This window comes from Silurus meridionalis, chromosome 12, assembly GCF_014805685.1.
Source record: "Silurus meridionalis isolate SWU-2019-XX chromosome 12, ASM1480568v1, whole genome shotgun sequence".
NCBI lineage: Eukaryota > Metazoa > Chordata > Actinopteri > Siluriformes > Siluridae > Silurus > Silurus meridionalis.
The window spans coordinates 14101692-14116685 of NC_060895.1; the positions used below are offsets into that span (position 1 = coordinate 14101692).

The 14994-nt window shown below is 33.9% G+C and overlaps 1 protein-coding gene across 3 annotated transcripts; it reads right to left on the bottom strand.

The window, feature by feature from the left end:
* Positions 1–376: 376 nt before the first annotated feature.
* Positions 377–14160, bottom strand: abcg1 (ATP-binding cassette, sub-family G (WHITE), member 1). 3 transcript variants are annotated; one of them, XM_046863671.1, is made up of 15 exons: positions 14096–14160; positions 12758–12966; positions 8655–8772; positions 8145–8277; positions 7754–7804; positions 7332–7477; positions 6569–6692; positions 6071–6185; positions 5809–5957; positions 5556–5657; positions 4657–4825; positions 4194–4294; positions 3531–3689; positions 3312–3430; positions 377–2960 (listed from the first exon to the last, which is right to left on the bottom strand). In XM_046863671.1, the coding sequence occupies exons 1-15, from the start codon at positions 14158–14160 to the stop codon at positions 2732–2734; spliced, it is 1989 nt and encodes a 662-aa protein (XP_046719627.1). In that variant the 3' UTR covers positions 377–2731. The 3 variants fall into 3 exon arrangements, with proteins under 3 accessions (XP_046719627.1, XP_046719626.1, XP_046719625.1); XM_046863670.1 differs by having other exon boundaries at positions 3312–3378; positions 12758–13001; positions 13887–14116; XM_046863669.1 differs by having other exon boundaries at positions 379–2960; positions 12758–13001; positions 13887–14115.
* Between the last annotated feature and the right edge of the window lie 834 nt (positions 14161–14994).

The window sequence follows — 14994 nt, forward strand, 5'->3', positions numbered from 1 at the left end:
TGATGAAGTTCTCTGTATTAAAATTTCAAAAAACAAAATCTAGCATTATAAATCATACAACATTTCACATATTCTAACATTTTTTTTTTAACAGATACGTATTTGCAGGTTGATGGAAATATTTTGCTGTGAAATAACATAGACATTCTATATGTGGATTGTCAGTACCCTGGAAAACTCATAACATGTATTATTTTATGTATAATATGTTATAATTGTCTGGTTCCTCTCAAGGTTTCTTCCTTATGCCATCTGGGCCACAGTCGCCACCGGCTCGCTCATCAGGGACAAACTTACTTATAAAGAACATATTAATTTTTTATCACCATATTATCTGTGTAAACCTGCTTTGAGACAACGTTTATTGTTAAAAGCGCTATACAAATAAACATTTATTGAAATCAATTGAATTATAATACCAATTTAAAATAAACTATTTGTGTTCTTAGCAAGGGTGCATGATTTAAACTAATGGCTTTAAACATATAATTTTTAAGTCAGAATGAATCATGACCTCATAAATTGTCCCTTTTAAGATGTTTTTTAAAAGTTTGTTTATTTTTTGCAGCTTTTTTATGCAAGCAACTCAAGAAATATTTTGTGAGGATCAATTATCCTATTACTAAAACATAATCTTTTAATAATTGAAATTTCGTATTGATCTTTCTAGTGTAAACCTCAAAGAAAAGCTACATGCTTTTCCCTGAAGAATTAATTAACTTCTACGATGCTGTCCCATTTACCTGAAGTGATTTGTTCGAATACTAAATAAACAAAAAAATCTAAAATAATATGCAGCCAATATACACAGAAAAAAGACAGACATGATAATGCCTCCTAGACAAACCTATTAAAATAAAATAGTTTTACATTCACATGAAAATGTGTCAAATCCATGATTGAATTAACATTTCCACATTAAGGTCCACAGTAAACTTTTCTTCTTTATATGCATATGCAACACAGATATTATTATTTTTTCTAATAAAATGCAAATGAATGTCAACATCTGGCTAATCATTCATGTTTTTTTTTTATATTTGTTTTGTTTAGCCACAACTTTGTTTTTATTCATTAATAGTTATAATGCATTGTATAGTGTGTCTATCTAAAGAGTGAAATAAATATAACCATCAAAATATTTTTGGTCAAATATATGCTGATATGCTTATATTCATAGTTGCTCTATATTTATTCATATGCATTTGTGTCACAGGCAAGTCGATGATAAATAAATGCCAATTTTGTTACAGCTTTAAGTACTGAAACGAATTCATAATTTGACATTATAAAACAGTTTGCTGTAACACAACATGGACATTATGTATGTGGAATATCAGTACACTGACAAAAACATATGTACATGTACTTATTATGGCAAGTTAATACAGTCTATCTGTGATATTAGCAGGGGTGTATAATTTAAAATACCAACAACAACAAAAAAAAACTATACATAGTGACATCAGAATAAATCATGTCAATATATAAATATCAAAAGTTTTTCAAGCAACTCAAGAAATATTTTGTGGATCAGTATATTTTAGGCCACCCTTATGAGGCTGATTTATTACTAATATTTTTGTCGAATTAATGTCTAATCCTGATTCTCTTAAAAACTCAAGATAGCAAATTGAGAGCACAACATATAATCTTGTGTATTTGATTATTTCTTGACCTCTAACCATCTATCTGGTGCATTGTGCACACAATGTAATAGATAAGCTTTCAAGGTGAATTGAGCTTTGTTTAAAAAGTTGTACAGTAGTCAAATTCCCATTATGAAGATTGTTAAATAAAAGTACTACTGCCTTACTAAGGATATTAATGGTTTTTGAGTCACTGAATAACAGTGGCAATGAAAGATTGCATGGCTATAATTGTGAATTCTATAAAATAATGCATTAGATGCAATGTACAACAAATCACTTTTCAGTCCCACTTGGGCCACATTAGAACCAAGGCAGATTAAGTCTTGTTTTTGGATGTTACTAAGGCCAAAGTTGAAAATAGCAAACATAACAAGTCGGTATCTGCCTGGAAAAAAAAAAATCCCAGTAGACATAGTTCCCCCTATCCAAGTAACAAAGACCTTGTATCTCTTCGAGCTACTGTATATAAAGTGTATGAGCCTGCATACTTAAGATTAGAATCAACAATTTAACTGAGCGTCCAGTGCATTTAAAAATTATGTATGTCCACAAATAGTGTAATGTGATACACAGATTTTTTTTATTGCATAATTCATTAATTAAGCATGTCTAAAAAAAGTCTAAAAAGCATTGCAGCACTATAAAGTTAGAGGTATAGAGGTAATAGTCCAACTCTTAAAAATGTAAAGCCCTTTCCTGTTTATGAGAATTACATACTAATTATGATTGTTGTTTCCTATTTATTAAGGGTTGCATTCATCATACACAAGCAAACTGAATGTTAGACACAATTTGCACAGCATGACAAAAATACATGATATGAGTCCAACTGTTCAAACCAACTGTAGATTGTCACATGCACATGTGCTTACACTGTCAATCCTTATGGAAATCCATGGTGGTGTGCAAAATAGTGCACCAAAGGTGAGTAGTCTACACTGTTCAGTGTATTTTTGTCCTATAAGGACCTCCACATAAATATCAGCCTTTTTTGCAGTTTGAAGAAAGAATCAATGCATTCTCTCTGCTCATCATTCCTAAGGACAAGAATCTTCTTAAAGTTATTGCTGTCCTGTCGTCTACCTCGCTGCACTGATTTTGTAGCGGAGGACAAAGTAGGCAATAAGACGCAAGGAGACAAAGAAGATGCCCAGGACAATGAAGTCCATATACAATTTAGCATTCTCAACATCTAACTCCTTTAAAATAGCCTTGGATTTTTGGAAGTGGCATGTCTCATCTTTGTCACAGTGTAGGTCCTCGCGGTCCAGCCCATAGATAGACAAGATAACTCCTTCAAAGCCATACCTGTAAAAACCACAAAACAGCTGTAATAAACAACCGCCAAAAGTCTCATTACATGAATGAATGCATTAACAGACTTTCATTTTACAATGATACTTCGAGCGATTAAACTCATACTATTTTTAACACACCTAACCCTAACCCTAACCCTAGTACTGGATCGTAGAAAACCATGATACAGTATCACCTTAATACACTATTATTGATTAACAAAATATTTAGTGTAATTCACTATATATTGTTAAATAATTATAAATCTAACTACATTACTTTTCCAATAAAAATATTCTTAATAAAGACTATGTATAAAATAATTACACTACAATTACTAAGACTAAATGCAATACTTCTTACCTGACATAGGAAATGTAAGATATCCACTGGAGGTATTTTGGGATGGTGTCAAAACTGACAAAAAATCCTGAAAATAGCAAAACAGGTATGGCAGTCACTGGCCCTACAAATGTGGCCACCTAAAAATAGAATATAAAAAAAAACCCACTGCATTATCAAATCAGTAATTACCATAAAATTAGAATTAGTCAATAAAAGGAGATCCAAGTTTTGAATCACCTGCAATGATGTAGATGCTGCCCCAATCAAGAGCCCCAAAGACTGTGCCACCAATGATGTCAGTGTGCCCAAAGCCAAGAAGAGGATAAAACGAACAGCGTCTGATGGTTGAGAGGTCATCCAATAAACAATGCTGCAGTATGCCACTGGGAATACAATCTATAAGCCAGAATCAGTAAAAATCACTTATACAGTAGTTACAATTCATTGTTTTAGAGAGTTACAAATTCTTGTAGATCTTCACAAACATGTTTGTTTTTCTTAATACTATAAGTATTAACAACAGTAATAATAATATCAATAATAATAATAATAATAATAATAATAATAATAATAAACTGCTGTATAAAAAATAATTTAACAGCTTATGTTCACAAATGTTGTACCCATTAGTGAATATTGGTTTTAGAGAAAAGCACATCCTGCTTATATAATGCTGCTGCTGGATTTTCCAAAATTGGAGCACCCTTCTCTGACCCTTGCAAATCCCCTCTGAGCTTCAATAACATGTTAGTGCCATGGTGCCCACTGTTTTCGTTCTTATTGCACCATGAAAATGTCAAGTTTATCCAACCTTTCAACAACTACAGGAAATGCAATGTTATAGCCATTATTTGTCAACTATCAGACATTTCTAAAAGTAACATAACTAAGACACGATACCTGGAATGGGACGTCTGCCATAGTCTTTGCTAGATAGTACGCCTTCAGGCTGTACCAGTAATTTAAGTGTTCTCTCAAAAAGACACCCATCTCCAGAGGGACTAGGATTGAAAATACAAAAGAAAATATTTTCATAATTTTTTTATTTTATTATTATTATTAGACAAGAATGAGACTATACATTATACTGTTAAGGAAATAATTTTGCAGATTGAGAATATGTAGATTTAAAAATACATTATATATCAATTAACATTACTCAGGATACAAAAACATCAATGCTGTTTGAAATAAAAGATAATGACTATGTTTTCAGACATGCAAGTTAAAAGGAAATATACCGTTAAACAAACAAACAAACAAACAAATAAGAAAGAAAGAAAGAAAGAAAGAAAGAAAGAAAGAAAGAAAGAAAGAAAGAAAGAAAGAAAGAAAGATGGTTTTTGCTATTTAATGAACTCACAGGTTAGCACAGTGGGCATCAGAGCAGCAAACATAAGGAAGAGCATAGAGAAAAATAGGAAACCAGAGTTGCTGAGGACTTTCTTGGCCTCATTTCCAATGCCAAGGTACAGAAGCCCTATCAGGAGCCCAATTCCAATATGAGAGGTGATGCGCAAGTGGGTTAACACCTAGTAAAAAAAAGAATATTGTATGATTTTTTTCATATATTATGCAAGAGTGATTAATAGAAATTGCAATATGAAAAGTATAATATTATAGAATATAATATTATATTATAAAGCCTCTATTTGAACATACAGATTAATCAGTCTGATCTCATAAGTATACTTCTACTCTTCTGTACTGATGTCATCTGTTTAAGTATAACTATTTAAAGAAATGGTATGCTTATTTAATAAAATAAGTTAATTAAGAGATATAGTATAACGCACTGTATGTTTTATATTAAACATCATCTTTTGCAAGTATAATCTTCCTGGTGAGTGCTGAAATAAAGAGTTGATTTAAAAGGGCATGTTTTGACTTAGCTAGTCAATAGTGTATATAGTGAATAGTGTATATTCACCTGTTGGAAGGTAACATAAAGAAAGCTTAACTGTTGGAATTCATTTATATATTAAAATGTTGGCATTGTTTTAAAAATGCAAAGATATATAGGCTTACACCAGGCACAGTTATTGTATATTTAATAACTAAAAGCATGCTTGAGTTTATAGCCTTGTGCACTCTGTTTACGATAATTAGGGCTCTGTTTCTGGACTGATTTTTATTTATTTAATTAAATTGCCTGATTTATTAGCTAGCAATATTAAATGTTAAATATTGAATCAATATGAAATGGTCTTTGTTCAAATATTATGTTACTACATTTATGCAGTGATCAGCAATTATGTTTACCGAATCCCTCATGATGCTAAGAAACGTTCTTCTAAAGAGGATACAGAACTGGGTCTGACAACTGGCGGAGAAGCTATGACAACCTTCAGTGGAAGAGGAGTCCTAGAGAAAAAAATAGATTTTTTTCATATAGCAAAAAATAACACAATTATTATTTAAATGAGCTTGCATTAGCCCATTTGTTTAGTTAAACTGATTATTATTTCCAGACTAAAAGTTTTATTGCATTTTATAGGAACAGCATTGTGTGTACCTCATCAGATGGTTTATGCCAGAAGAAGGAGTTCAGAGCTCCATCACCATTCATCTCACTTTTGTAATCTTTCTCACCCTTGCCCTCATTGACAGCTTTTACCAACTGAGGCATATGGTTACCATAGTCTCCAGAGGCCACCTCCATTACTGAGGGAAAAGATTTCATATATACTATTACCCATCTTTTTCAGCATGTGGAACACACACAACATGCACTGTTTAAAATATGGCATGACCTCAACACTAAAGATTGTACTTACTGAAATCAGCAGGGTTGTGATATGTAGGGCAGTTGAGGCCATGCTCCCTTAGATACGGGATTAGGTTTGATACTTTTCCCTGATAAATGCACTGACCTTGGCTCAGAACATAAAGCTGTAAAACAATTTAAAAACAGCTGTCAAATTGTGAGATAAAGTTGTTTTTCATGTCACTGCATCAGGCATTTAACTTTATCAGAATGGGCATCTTGTACTATATTACTATCATCGTCTCTTCTGTTTGTGTTGCTTAGAAGCCTAAAGAACTGGAGGAGAAATCGGGCAGGTGGGGTGAGGGAGGCTTCTGTCTTATTTTTTTCACAGTTTGCCTAGTAAGCCAGAACTGCCAATACTGATAAAATGCTAAAGGAATTTACTAACTTATAAAATACTAACTTATAGAATAATACTATTATATTGTTTTATGTTATTACAACCTCACTTCTACATTTACAAGCTACACATCTACTACTTACTCTCAAAGTCTCTATAGCTTACTTTGTCAAAGAGCTCAAAAACCTTGGCACTGGGCTGGTGAATAGTGCAAATAATTGTTCGACCTCCTTGAGCCAGAGCTTTCATCAGTGAGACCACCTGGAAACAGGAGGAGCTATCCAGTCCACTGAAAAAGCCAGAAGCAGTCAGAAGCAGCTTTTCTATTTCTAAAGATCAGTCATCAGTTTTGAAGTATTCATTCATAAACTACACAGAACATGGCATACAAACACACACACATACACATGCATGTACAATATATGGACAAAAGTATTGGAACACCTGACTTTTCCAGCTATATGTGATTCTTCTCCAAACTGATAACACAAAGCTGGAAACACACAATTGTATAGATTGTCTCTGGACAATGCAATAGCATACAATTTTCCTTGACTTAAACTAGAAGGCCTAAGCCAGCTACCTGAAGATATGGGTTACAGCAGTTGCAGTAGAAGAGCTCATCCTACATTAGTACCTGACTTTACTAAACTATACTTGTAAAAGTAAATGAGCACAAATCTCTACAACTACACTCCAAAATCTAGTGGATCTTCACAGATAAGTGGAGGTTAATATAACAAATGGGTCATAAATGTAAAATGGGATGTTCAAAAAGCACATACAAATTATGGTCAGATGTCCACAAACTTTTGTCTATATATTGTATAAAAACAAGCTGTGGTCATTGTTGTTGTAATTTTTGTTTTGCTATTTCAAAATAAAAGGCTATTACATATTATAAGTGAGTGTTTCTCAGGGAATTCACCTTGTGGGCTCATCAAAAAACATGACAGGTGGGTTGTTGACAAGTTCTAAGGCAATGGCCAAGCGTTTCCTTTGGCCTCCAGAGAGGTTTGATGTGCGTGTTTTAGCACATTCCATTAAGCCAAGTGCTGTCAAGATCTCACTCACCTACAGAAAAATCATTCTTTAGGAATGTAGAACAGTTGCTTTGGGCCACTTATTTGACTCAGCAAGCTGTGCTGTAACTATGCTGATATTTAGTCTCACAATACTATTTTAATTTCAAAAATCATAGTTACACATTAGATTTTATACTTCAAAATCACAGGAAGAAAATCTAAATCAAAGAGATCACAGAAATAATCCAATATGATCAATTACAGTTCTATGCTCTAAATTCCATCAGACAACACAGTTAATGTGTAAAGAGTTTTTATTTCTTACCATCTCTCTCCTACCCTCCTCCTTTTCCTGGAGTTTCAGATTAGCTGACACCTGAGGCAGATTTCAGAGGCTTTTTAACAACAAACCATTATTTGATTTGGTAATCTATGGTTCACTATGGTTTACTTTCTCTTGCTTCTGTGAAATACCAATTAAGGTCTCCAACCCTTATATCTTTAACCATAGAGAGCTAAATGGTAGCTACCCAGCATGTTGAATCTAATCTAATCTAATCTAATCTAATGTGGCACAAATAGTATTTAATATAGACATTCTGCAAGAAACTATGTTCTTTGATTTGGTTTTCTTCACATATACAATAAATGTGAGACAAACAGCTACATACAAAGATTTTCACAGAAAGCACACTAAGCTTTTAGTAGCTCCTTACCATCATGGCCTCCTGGACTGTCATATGTGGTAGAAGCATGTCATCTTGCATAATGTAACAAGACACTTTCCTAAAGGACCTCAGATCTCTGGGTTGCCTATTTATCAAGATATTTCCTTTCATGCCTGTTTCCCTAAAAGATAAAGCATATATTTTTTGGACCATATAATATCTAAACTCAAACGCAACTTGTTTTATTTGAAATAAAAATTTGCAGTGATATTAATCTATGCAGTGGAGAACAAAGTATTCTTTGATCACGTATTTTCCTTTACGTTTATCCTTTAAAAAAATAAACACATGACACACACAGAGATATATAATTAACTCTTGATAATCCATTCAGAAAAGGGAATTTACAAAGCTAAAATGGTTCTGCTGCTCTTTGTTCTAATATTCACAAAGCCGCAGAGAACATTTTCCCCACATCTGCATACATAAAACACATAAAGCATATGGTGAATAGGCTTGTGTGTATGTGTGTGTGAGATATGGATTTGTTGTGTTCACCTATATCCTGCCAAGATATTCATGAGTGTTGACTTTCCTGCTCCTGAGGGCCCCATGATGGCCACTAGACCTCCACTGGTAAAGTTGCCAGAGATGCCTCTCAGCAAGGTCTTGTAACCTAAGAATGAAGAGAACAGGCCAGTGAGTACCTGTGAGAATCATTTCCCAGAGATTACAGCAGAATGTTGGTTTTCCCCCAATGTCTGACTCTACCTGAATAAAAACATATTCACCTAGCACTTCCTACTTACATAAGTGGCTCTTTGTGCATGTGGTGAATGGAAGCATTTGTTATACACCCTTTGTGTTTCTTAAATTTTTTGCATGATTGCCTTTTTTCCTAAAGAATAATGTTCATTCTCACTTGTCATATGACCCCTGCATTTCCCCCTCTAGTTCTACTAATCCAGTTACTTTTGTCCAATTTAACAAAGCAGTCTGAATTTGATCCAAGGTGTTGAGTGCTGAGTCATTTCTAAATACTTTTCTGAAATGTACATTTTCTGTACTCTGTATTTGGATGGGTTTTTAAAATGTACATTGTATGTATGCATGCATATGTACAGTATGTATGTTGCTCGTAGCATTATGAATAGACTATTTTCAATTTCTATATACAGTGAACATTAAAATGACATGCAGTTGGTGGGAAACCTCCCCAAAAATTCCAATAGTGCTATGATAAATTATTACTCTTCTCATTAACATTCTGCCATTAAAACTGTATTTTTTTTCTGTAAAACTGTATTTCAAACTGCTAATATAGTTGATTTCAGTGGCTGCAAAATTAATTGGATTTGCACTCTCAATCCTTACAAGCAATGAACAAATATCTCTGACCTTCGCTGTCCTGTTTAGTGTGGGATTCCAATCCTACCTGCTAAAGAAGGTGGGTTTGAACATTCATAATCTTACATCACCATACATAACAACTATGCAGTAAAACAGAACATACGTGGGCAGTCTCAGTAGCTACCAGCAGCATGTTATATGTAATAAACAGTGGAGTGGTGTTTGTGCAGAAGGGCTACATTAAGAAGAATTACACTGAAACCCCTGCAATACCAGGGTCTGTGTTTTTATAGTACTATTGTATAGTATAGTTAGAGCATTGAGGTGTGTTATACCACTGCAAAACACAGAACATTCCAACATAACTTACATAGACATTATTGTTTACAAAAGTAAATGAAAACTTTTTTGGATGAGTTATTAAACATACTTGCACTCTTTGGCTGGACATTCTAATGTTTAAGTAAAACTGGCACAGGTATTTCTCTGCTATTTATGGCATCTGGTTCCCTGTATCAAATCTTTTATTCATTCTGGCCCCAAATGAGGTGTGATCCCAAATCAAAGTCTCACAAATGAATAGAAAAAGTGAAAACATTTGTCACATATGCTTGTTGTGTCACTGATCAGCACGTCCAGCTCTTAAATCAGCATTTTCTCTCAGAAATAAACAAGGGGAATCAGCTTGTGCTGAAAAAAGCTAGATTATGTAGACCAAAGATGTTGGGATCAGTGGTGGGATGCTACATTTAGTGCTGTATATTTCTTAACTTTGTGACCATTGAGAGCATTTTGTTTCTAGGTACCTTTAACAGAAGCATGAAAGCAATTTTTGGAAAATATACTTTTAAAGACGAATGAGGGCTTACAGAGTGTAGGCTTACAGAATATAAGGCCTTTAATAGTCTTGTTACTGATATTAATCTCTTTTTTTAATCCAACAACATCACATTATACATCTGAAGTACTAACCCCCTGAACATAAGGCCGAAACCTGGGGCAATTTTAGAGCAACATTTAGCATGTTTGCATTTGCAAAAAAACAAAATGTTTGTTGAAGAACTAATCTTTATCTGACTGTATTATAAAAGGCACATGCCACAAAATATCACACTTCAATCAATTAAACATCAATTTACCTAGCAACCAAAAAGGCCTTCCTACACATCAATCTGTTCTGTTCTTATTTCCATATGTGCTAATAGTTTCATCCTAATTGGAGAAACCCAGTCCAATCTCTTTGCTCATAACCAGGGTTAATAGAGTTTGTTGACCGACAGTTACCAACTGAGCTGAGAGCATGGATCAGGGTCGCTGACAATACTGTTGCCAGATCTCACTTTCCACTAAGTATGGATTACAAAGATTTGTTAGACAGCTTAAAGGCATTGGATACAGTTGCAGTCAGTTAGGGATGAAGAACCAGTGAAGGACAGATGTCTTAGATGTTTTGGACCAAATCAAGAACCCATTAATATTATTCCCATATAGTTCTATGTACATTTATTCACTTCGTTCTATGTACATATAGTCATAGTGTATTCTAACTACAGTACAACAGGATCAGCCTGATTCACTCTAGAATCATTACCCAATGAAAGGACATGTTGATCATGCTTCCATTTCTAACAGTTTTTGTACAAGCTCTATAGTTGCTCTGGGGCATCATGCCTAATATGCAGACAGTACTTTCACACTGGCTTTCAGAAAGAAAGAGTTCAAATTTAATTGATGAATGGTAAAGAGGAGACAAACTGTATAGCCAGTTCTGTGAGCTAACCAGTAACAGGGACACATTCATGAATATTTTAAAACAGCACGATTGTGTACAAAGTAATAGTATGACTCTTGTACATACACTATATCTGAACAAGAAAAAATACATATCAACAAAATACGGCAAATTGTGTACTATTTTCATCTATACTTCAAGGATTTTAGCTAATACTTGCCAAGACTTCACTGTCACCTCACAGTTTTTGTAATGTTTTAAACATGGCCTGATTTTCTTTGTGCTATACCACAATGTATACTCTCCTGCTTAGCCACTCACTAGGGCTGTAAACCAGCTCTGCTAGATGTCTTTGTAAGCTACATTTACCACATTACTTACTTCATAAAAAAAAAAAAAACAGTATGTACTAACAAACAGACATCCAAGTGACCTATATGTCCATAACTAAATCATTGTAACCCCTCATCCTGAAGCAGCCATTGTTTGCAGGTGTTATGTTTAAAAATAGATTATAAGAAAGGGGTGTAAATAATCATGACAAACTACATATAATTTTAAAGTCATAGTCTAAGCATCAATGCATGTTGGTGTACTAGCAAAAATGCCAACAGGCTTCCCTAATATGTTATTATATAAAGACCATTAGCATATATTAGACGTTAGCATATATAGACCATTATTTTGCATTGCTGCCCATAAAGCTGCAGGTATAAAAGCAGGTGAATTACTGTATGGGTCAGGTGCTAGGCAAGCAATACTTGGTTGGCTACAGGATTCATGTAGTTCAAGTAAAAAAATAAATAAAAATAAACTTGCTTGCTGATTATTGTAAGATCAGAGCATACTTTCGACTTTCAAGAAGTGCAAACATAATCATTTCAACCTTTAAGTTCTGTGGTTCACAAAGTAAATAAATAAATAAATGACTTTTAAAAGAGTACTATATTATGCATTAAAATGTAATGCGTGAAAGTAATGAACAGTGAAAGTTTGAAAATACTCTGATAAACTACAGATGCTTGAAAAATATACTTAAACAGAGAAATAAAAAAAAGATTTCCTGTCCACTACTGCTTTTTGATTAGTACATACTGCAAGATCACACCACCCAAACTGGATTATGGATTTGTACAAAAAAAATGACAATTGACAACAAATTTTCACTTAAAGCCCCGTAGAGTTTTTTAAAAACAAATAAATAAATAACTTTTATCTTACTCTTCCAGCTGATTCATAACTGGCATTACAAATATGTATTACATGTGATGTCAAGATTATCAATTTAACATGTAGAATTATGCATTTGCCACTGATGGAGCGTTGATTACTAGTATTGTTTGATGGTTGTATGATAAATTGATTGATACAGTCAGAATGATGTCAACTTAATTTTTACAGAAAGGTTTTTGCACTCACATTCCAGTGTGCAAATTCAGTTCATGCAAATAATGATTCAATATTCAAACTATTAATAAAAATTTGTTTTAATATGTAGAAAAAATTTGATGTTTTCAATTAATGATTTAAGGCAAAGTTAAGTCAAGCCTTTGAATTTATTCATGAAATCTTACAATACCTTTCTTTCTCCACCATGGTCCCTCACAGACTGAATATGAGAGGTCTTTGAATTCAATATTGACCGCTGGTCTGCGTGGCAGGTATGAGAAGCGCTGTGCCTCTGTTAGGCTGTTCTCCACTTTTTTCAGGTGTGCATGTAACAGTGGGGTCTCTTGGCTGCCAGTCTGATTGGTCATTACATCATCAATGGAAACACATACTGTCCTGGTGTCAAGCATGAGATCAGGAGGTCCGTTGGCGTTCTGAGATAACATAATGAAAAGGTAAAGAAAAGAAACATAATAACAAGGTAAAGAAAAACAGCTTCTATTATACAGAGGAAATAATTGTACTGTACTATAACTATAATATTTCTCCTATATTCAGTATGACTACATAAGCATTATGCGTCACATTGTTTGTGAAGCCTTAAATTTTGCCATTAATAGCGGGTAAACAATTTTTTAAATCATTCTCCTTTGTTTTGCGATTCAGGTGTGTGCAGTAATCGTGTTGAACACTATCAGGGAACTGTGGACGGCTAAACACAAAGAGACGTGCAGGTGTCTAATCCCTGTCCCTCTGGTCACAGGGTTACTATCAGCCAAAGGTTCTCTGTGGTTCAGCAGAAGGAAAACATCCAGGCTATTGCTTATGCACGAATAAATTTCATGTTTAGATGTTTATTTGAAAACAATCTACTGCCATCTCTAAAAGCAGAGGTGTTGTCTTTTTTCTGCTTATAGTATATACCAATTAAGTGGACATCATTTACAGTGGAAATGAAAAATAAACTTAATCAAATGGATTGTTTCAGGGTGTAAGTGGACACTAATAATGTTGGGAGCTTTTATATACACTTGTTAAAGTCCTATTCTGTAGTATAATTACTTTAAATCATAAAATAATATATATTTAATAAATAAATTTTGTAACACTATACTAATTCCTTCGCATTTTCTTCTACAAGGTGCACTGCTGTTCTTTATTTCTAGTGTCAGAGGAGGTAACTTAAGTTCATTTGCTAGAGACACAATCGAACAGCTACTGTTTCACCGGTTCAGGTATCTTACAGTGGTTCCCATCAGACGGTCTGATCTAACCACAAATAAACAGCCACAGAAATGAACACTGGTTGTTTTTCTTACCATTATGATCGAGTTGGTCACAGTAGTATTGCTGACTGAGAAAGCTGCCATGAGATATGCCATTCCTCCCAAGCGCACCCCTGAGTAACTGGCTGGGTGGGAAGAAATCTCGCGCATTGATCCCTCAGCGCGCGCGCTCTCCCTCACTTTCTCACGCGCTCTGTTTACAACCTGAGGCTCGCGCTTAAAGCAATGACGTCACCTCGTATGGCTCGGTTGAGGTTGACACATTTGTTGCAAGCGACAAAGTTTGTTGTGGCATCATCATCATCATCGTCGTCATAATCATTATGATTGTCATAATCATCATCGTCATCATCTTCATAATAATTATCATCATCTTCATCATCATCATCATTATCTTTATTGTCATAATAATAATAATCATCATCGTCGTAGTTGTCATCATCAACATCACCATTATCATCATTTTATTATCATCATCATCATCATCATCATCATCTTCTACATGCATCTACATAATTTCTATTCAGTAAATTATCAGACTATGCTTATTAGGACTGTGTTGATGGTTCTGTTTTCCATCTTAAAATACAGAATTTCACGGCTGGACTTATCAATTTTATCTTTAAAATGTACAATTCCTAAGCTAAAATATAAATAATTTCTCCCTAAACCTAAATTTGTATCCTAAATTCCAGATGCTGTTCTTTGAGATCTTAACATGAAACTAAATCTAATCCTAAAACAGCATTCACTCTTCTGTACATCCTTTTTTGTTGTTTTACATTACATTTGTCTCTGCATATACCTAAGGAGTCATGTCAGTGTTTAATCACAGAGGAAACCAGATTTACAGACTGCAAATGACATTAAAAAATCTTAAACCACTGACTTAAGAGTTATTATGCTGATTTTGAAATAAAGCAAAGATTTGCATTTGGTTGTGATTAAATTAGAGCAGCTCAGTTCATGCCCTGTATTTCCCGATATCATATTCTCAATATCATCTTCCCCACATTTCCTTTGTTTGTATCCCTTTCTCCTGTTTCAGTTTCCTTCCTCATGGGTTGTAAAGTATTAAATATTTGCTCAGCATTTTATAGACCAGTTTGCATTAGCTTTTCTTTTGACTTTTATTTGTATG